The sequence below is a fragment of the Lampris incognitus genome, chromosome 2 (genome assembly GCF_029633865.1).
Source record: "Lampris incognitus isolate fLamInc1 chromosome 2, fLamInc1.hap2, whole genome shotgun sequence".
NCBI classification, from domain to species: Eukaryota; Metazoa; Chordata; class Actinopteri; order Lampriformes; family Lampridae; genus Lampris; species Lampris incognitus.
Genome location: NC_079212.1, coordinates 8,014,015 through 8,021,514, shown reverse-complemented (window position 1 = coordinate 8,021,514; position 7,500 = coordinate 8,014,015). Strand labels below are relative to the sequence as shown.

Sequence of the window (7,500 nt, the reverse complement as noted above, 5' to 3'; positions counted from 1 at the left end):
TAACCTGCAGCCAATAACATTTACATTTCACGTGATTCGACGGGACTTAAACAGGGAGGCGTCAGAAGACAGCCGCGAGTCCACGAATCCACCTCCGTGCGTCGTGTTACCTTGTGTGGTGAGACAGTCTTCAAGCCCTGCACCCGGATGACTTACCGTAAGACGAGGCGTTGTGGACAGTGACATCATATAGGCGGTGTACGGTCGTGACTCGCTAGACGGTCTTCCGGTCTGGACTTCATGTGTGTGTGTGTGTGTGTTAGGCGTCTTCGCTCACGGTTGTGTGTTTCTTCCCCGTGTTCAGATTCCTGGTGGAGTTCAACTTGTACAGCTGGTGGCACTCCGACCTGGCGGCTAAAGGTAGGGGGAGCACGCCGTGTCACCGCTGTTTGCACAAATACGTGTGTTTGATTTCACTCATTTACACACACACGCACAACCCATGTGTGTCGGGACGTTTCACGGGTTCGACGCCGTCTCGACGGCAGAACGGCCGCGTAGTTCTTTCGGACGCAGTTGGAAAAACACAAGACGTCAGTTCGAGATGGAGGAAGCGGTGAAATAAAGTTTTTCCTCTCGTAATCAAGAGAAAAAAGTGGCGACCACAATATCTTGAAAAATAAACAGGCTTATTATTTTACCCCTCGCACGTACGAAGGGCTGCGTTTTAAAAACAATCTTTCTCGGATGAATCATAAAATGACACTCTATAACAGGCTCGGCTTCCACGCCAGACGTCCCTCGGTCAAGCGGGACATCTGTTTTTGTATTCCCTTCTTCTTCTTCTCTTTTTTTTTTCTTCTTCTTTTCTTTTTAATGATGGACGTTTCATTTTGGAAAGAACCCCTCCATAAACCCCAGAACCTACAGGCATCATGAAGTGACGGGGCCGTGGCTCGGTGACCCCCCGGCCCTCCTCTCTCTCTCCTCCGTCTGTCCTCCTCCTCCTCCTCCTCCTTTCTCCTCTGCCTCCATCTGCGTCAGTCAGTGTGACCGCTGGAAAAACAGAATAAAGAAAAACAATCCTGAACCCAAAACTAAAAATGACAGAACATGAGATTACCTCGACTGACCTCAGCTGCTCGCTGTGTGTGTGTGTGTGTGTGTGTGTGTGTGTGTGTGTGTGTGTGTGTGTGTGTGCGTGTGTGTCTGTGTGTGTGTGTGTGTGCGTGTGTGTGTTGTGTGTATGTTGTGTGTGTGTGTGTGTTTTTGTTTGTGTGTCCAGCGGGGGTTATATTTGATGGTTTTATGATCTGCAATGATGTGTGTCATATTGGTGGTGGTGAGAAGCAATATCCGCCTTGTAACCAGAGAAAAAAAGGCCTCTCTCTCCCCCCCTCCCCTCCCTCCCTCCCTCCTTCTCTCTCTCTCTCCATCCCGCTCTCTCTCCTGTCTCTCTCTCTCTCCTCTCTCTCCTCTCTCCCCGTCTCTCTCTCCTCTCCCCCATCTCTTTCTGTCTCACTTTCTCTTCTCTCCTCGCTCTCTCCTCTCTCTGTCTCTCTCTCCCCCCTCCCTCCCTCCTTCCTTCTCTCTCTCTCTCCATCCCGCTCTCTCTCCTGTCTATCTTTCTCTCCTCTCTCCCCGTCTCTCTCTCCTCTCCCCCATCTCTTTCTGTCTCGCTCTCTCTTCTCTCCTCGCTCTCTCCTCTCTCTCTCTCTCTCTCTCTCTCTCTCTCTCTCTCTCTCTCTCCCCCCCTCCCTCCCTCCCTCCTTCCTTCTCTCTCTCTCTCTCTCTCCCTCCTGCTCTCTCTCTTGCTCTCTCTCTCTCTTTCTCACTCTCTTTCTCACTCTCTCTCCTGTCTCTCTTTCTCTCCTCTCGCTCCTCTCCCCCATCTCGTTCTGTCTCGCTCTCTCTTCTCTCTCTCTCCTCGCTCTCTCTCTCTCTTTCTCTCCTCTCTCCTCTCCCCCATCTCTCTGTCTCTCCTCTCTCCTCTCCCCCATCTCTCTGTCTCTCTTCTCTCCCTCTCCTCGCTCTCTCCTCTCCCCGTCTCTCTTTCTCTCCTCTCTTTCTCTCCTCTCCCCATCTGCCTCTCCTCTCTCTCCTCTCCCCCATCTCTTTCTGTCTTGCTCTCTCTTCTCTCTCTCTCCTCACTCTCTCTCTCTCTCTGTCTCTCTCTCTTTCTCTCCTCTCTCTCTCTCCTCTCTTCTCTCCCTCTCTCCTCTCCCCCATCTCTCTCTGTCTCCCTTCTCTCCCTCTCCTCGCTCTCTCCTCTCCCCGTCTCTCTTTCTCTCCTCTCTCTCCTCTCTTTCTCTCCTCTCCCCATCTGCCTCTCCTCTCTCTCTTTCTCTCCCCTGTTTCTCTCTCTTCTCACTCTCTCCTCTCCCCTCGTCTCTCTCTCTCTTGCTCTCTCTATCTCTCTCCTCTCTTTCTCTCCTCTCCCCATCTGCCTCTCCTCTCTCTCTTTCTCTCCCCTATTTCTCTCTCTTCTCACTCTCTCCTCTCCCCTCGTCTCTCTCTCTCTCTCGCTCTCTCTATCTCTCTCCTCTCTCTCTCTCCGTCGTCCCCCCCCCCAGTTATATGCATATGCCCATATGTATGTAACTGAGAGATGTGCTCACGCTCACGTGCTGGTCGGGCTTGCTGAGGTATGAAGGTATTTGTGCAGAATGCTTTATGGAGTGTTGAATTCTGTTTGCCTGGCTGGAGTTAAAGCCTCGCTAAGCAGCATCATATTGTACCACTATATAGTTTTAATTCAAGCCAAAACTAACATGAAAACATTTCACATGTTGAATGAGGGGGCATGAGAGCGAGAGAGACAGAGAGAAATGAGAGAAGGAAGGAGAACCGCAAAATGAAAGTCTATAAAATGCTTTCCTAGCACACTCTTATCCTGAACGAAGCAAAGCCGGGCGGCGCTGCTCGCCAAGCAGTCGAGACAATTTCACAGCTGGCTAGCCCCGGGTCTTAGCCCCGCTTCTCTCTATCGTCTTACAATAGAGACGCGGGCCCGTGACACACAAGCGAAACACCCCGCGTTAGCTGCCCGCAACCCAATCTACACACCCCCTCAAGCCGAACTAATCCCGGCCCTTTATACATGTTGGCTGACTTTGACACATGTGTAAACACACACACACACACACACGCACACACACCACACACACACACCACACACACACACAGAGTCACTTTGCACTGCTGACACCCAGTAATTAAACCGCTCTATTCATATCAATCACGTACCGTTAATCCGAGGCATGTGTGGAAATCAAACTGCGACATTGTGGTGCAAAGCTTTATTACAAACAGACGACTGCGATAAAAGTAACACTGCGATAAAAGTAACACTGTGATAAAAGTACAACTGTGATAAAAGTAACACCGTGATAAAAGTAACACCGTGATAAAAGTACAACTGTGATAAAAGTAAAACTGTGATAAAAGTACAACTGTGATAAAAGTAACACCGTGATAAAAGTAACACCGTGATAAAAGTACAACTGTGATAAAAGTAACACCGTGATAAAAGTAACACCGTGATGAAAGTAACACTGTGATAAAAGTACGACTGTGATAAAAGTACAACTGTGATAAAAGTAACACTGTGATAAAAGTACAACTGTGATAAAAGTACAACTGTGATAAAAGTAACACTGTGATAAAAGTAACACTGTGATAAAAGTACAACTGTGATAAAAGTAACACTGTGATAAAAGTACGACTGTGATAAAAGTAAAACTGTGATAAAAGTAACACTGTGATAAATGTAAGACTGTGATAAAAGTAACACCGTGATAAAAGTAAGACTGTGATAAAAGTAAGACTGTGATAAATGTAAGACCGTGATAAAAGTAAAACTGTGATAAAAGTAAGACCGTGATAAAAGTAAAACTGTGATACAAGTAACACTGTGATAAATGTAAGACTGTGATAAAAGTAACACCGTGATAAAAGTAAGACTGTGATAAAAGTAACACCGTGATAAAAGTAAGACTGTGATAAAAGTACGACTATGATAAAAGTAACACTGTGATAAAAGTAAGACTGTGATAAAAGTAACACCGTGATAAATGTAAGACCGTGATAAAAGTAAGACTGTGATAAAAGTAAGACTGTGATAAAAGTAACACTGTGATAAATGTAAGACCGTGATAAAAGTAAGACTGTGATAAAAGTACGACTATGATAAAAGTAACACTGTGATAAAAGTAAAACTGTGATAAAAGTAAGACCGTGATAAAAGTAACACTGTGATAAAAGTACGACTGATAAAAGCAACACTGATAAAAGTAAGCCGCACTTCTACAAAAATAAAAATGTTTTTTTTTAATGGTTATGTTTTGAATGCAAATTAGAGAAAAAGATTAATGTCTGCTTCAGAAGGCACTGACGCAGAAAGCAAACTAAACCCCCACCAACACCATCATTTCTCCCGAGTACTACCCTCTTTGTCCTCTGGGTGGGAGGAGTGCTCAAGCAATGTGGTGGAAATGGTTGGCCTAGATTTATGCAGGAAATATCTCCTCTGCTTCCAAAGACGGATCTTCCTCACAAATGCCAGTTTGAAAAACTTGACTCTTTGTGTGAAGTTTACTTGCATGAGTCCAAGCTACGTAAAGTTGACGTGTAGACTAATAGATATTTGCTGCAAGTCAGTGACTTCCTCATCACCTCCGCACAGTATCAGCTCCATCTCCCTCACTTTTTCCCCTATCACTCTGGCTATTTTACCACTAAATACTCACTCAAAATTATCTGTCTGTCTACCTATCTGTCTGTCTGTCTGTGTCTTTTCTTCTCGCTCTCTGTCTCTCTCTAGCCCAGCGGTTGGGACGGACCATGCAGGTACCATGTGACACAGAGTACCCAGCCTTCGTCTCAGAGAGAACCATCAAAGAGAACACGGGCAACATTGACTGTGAAGGCTGCAATAAGTACGTTTTACACACACACACACACACACACACACATATACATGCATAATCACATATTCATCCAGAAGCAGCTAAACACCCACTTATAATGATTCTACTGAAGTGATTTAAAACTGCTGCCATTACATTAAATTACATTACATGCTGTAGAAGAGAGGAATTATGAGCAGTGATTATGAGATATCATCTCTACATGGTGTATAGTTATATCATCTCTAACATGGTGTATAGTTATAGCATCTCTACATGGTGTATAGTTATATCATCTCTACATGGTGTATAGTTATATCATCTCTAACATGGTGTATAGTTATAGCATCTCTACATGGTGTATAGTTATATCATCTCTAACATGGTGTATAGTTATATCATCTCTACATGGTATAGTTATATCATCTCTACATGGTGTATAGTTATATCATCTCTAACATGGTGTGTAGTTATATCATCTGTACATGGTGTATAGTTATATCATCTCTACATGGTGTATAGTTATATCATCTCTACATGGCATATAGTTATATCATCTCTACATGGTGTGTAGTTATATCATCTCTACATGGTGTGTAGTTATATCATCTCTACATGGTGTGTAGTTATATCATCTCTACATGGTGTATAGTTATATCATCTCTACATGGTGTATAGTTATATCATCTCTACATGGTATAGTTATATCATCTCTACATGGCGTATAGTTATATCATCTCTACATGGCGTATAGTTATATCATCTCTAATATGGTGTATAGTTATATCATCTCTAACATGGTGTGTAGTTATATCATCTCTACATGGTGTATAGTTATATCATCTCTACATGGTGTATAGTTATATCATCTCTACATGGCATATAGTTATATCATCTCTACATGGTGTGTAGTTATATCATCTCTACATGGTGTGTAGTTATATCATCTCTACATGGTGTGTAGTTATATCATCTCTACATGGTGTATAGTTATATCATCTCTACATGGTGTATAGTTATATCATCTCTACATGGTGTATAGTTATATCATCTCTACATGGTGTATAGTTATATCATCTCTACATGGTGTATAGTTATATCATCTCTACATGGTGTATAGTTATATCATCTCTACATGGCGTATAGTTATATCATCTCTACATGGTGTATAGTTATATCATCTCTACATGGCATATAGTTATATCATCTCTAATATGGTGTATAGTTATATCATCTCTACATGGTGTGTAGTTATATCATCTCTAAATGGTGTATAGTTATATCATCTCTACATGGTGTATAGTTATATCATCTCTACATGGCGTATAGTTATATCATCTCTACATGGTGTATAGTTATATCATCTCTAACATGGTATATAGTTATAGCATCTCTAATATGGTGTATAGTTATATCATCTCTACATGGCGTATAGTTATATCATCTCTACATGGTGTATAGTTATTTCATCTCTACATGGTGTATAGTTATATCATCTCTAATATGGTGTATAGTTATTATCTCTACATGGCGTATAGTTATATCATCTCTACATGGCATATAGTTATATCATCTCTAATATGGTGTATAGTTATTATCTCTACATGGTGTATAGTTATATCATCTCTAATATGGTGTATAGTTATATCATCTCTACATGGCGTATAGTTATATCATCTCTACATGGTGTATAGTTATATCATCTCTACATGGTGTATAGTTATAGCATCTCTACAAGGTGTATAGTTATATTATCTCTACATGGTGTATAGTTATATCATCTCTACATGGTGTATAGTTATAGCATCTCTACATGGTGTAGTTATATCATCTCTACATGGTGTATAGTTATATTATCTCTACATGGTGTATAGTTATATCATCTCTACATGGTGTATAGTTATATCATCTCTACATGGTGTATAGTTATATCATCTCTATATGGTGTATAGTTATAGCATCTCTACATGGTGTATAGTTATAGCATCTCTACATGGTGTACAGTTATATCATCTCTACATGGTGTACAGTTATAGCATCTCTAACATGGTGTATAGTTATATCATCTCTACATGGTGTATAGTTATATCATCTCTACATGGTGTATAGTTATATCATCTCTACATGGTGTATAGTTATATCATCTCTACATGGTGTATAGTTATATCATCTCTATATGGTGTATAGTTATAGCATCTCTACATGGTGTATAGTTATAGCATCTCTACATGGTGTACAGTTATATCATCTCTACATGGTGTACAGTTATAGCATCTCTAACATGGTGTATAGTTATATCATCTCTACATGGTGTATAGTTATAGCATCTCTACATGGTGTATAGTTATATCATCTCTACATGGTGTATAGTTATATCATCTCTACATGGTGTATAGTTATAGCATCTCTACAAGGTGTATAGTTATATTATCTCTACATGGTGTATAGTTATATCATCTCTACATGGTGTATAGTTATAGCATCTCTACATGGTGTAGTTATATCATCTCTACATGGTGTATAGTTATAGCATCTCTACATGGTGTATAGTTATATCATCTCTACATGGTGTATAGTTATATCATCTCTATATGGTGTATAGTTATAGCATCTCTACATGGTGTATAGTTATAGCATCTCTACATGGTGTACA

General features: G+C 41.1%; 1 protein-coding gene across 1 annotated transcript in view; it reads left to right on the top strand.

Annotated features, from left to right (window-relative positions):
• The window catches only part of cacna2d3a (calcium channel, voltage-dependent, alpha 2/delta subunit 3a), a gene marked incomplete at its 5' end in the record, with an annotated part of 292,319 nt that overhangs the window by 268,554 nt on the left and 16,265 nt on the right, over nt 1-7,500 (top strand). Inside the window, 2 exons of the mRNA XM_056272874.1 lie at nt 305-360; nt 4,763-4,877. Of these exons, the coding sequence (XP_056128849.1) occupies nt 305-360; nt 4,763-4,877 (171 nt within the window). The remainder of the gene's footprint in view (nt 1-304; nt 361-4,762; nt 4,878-7,500) is intronic.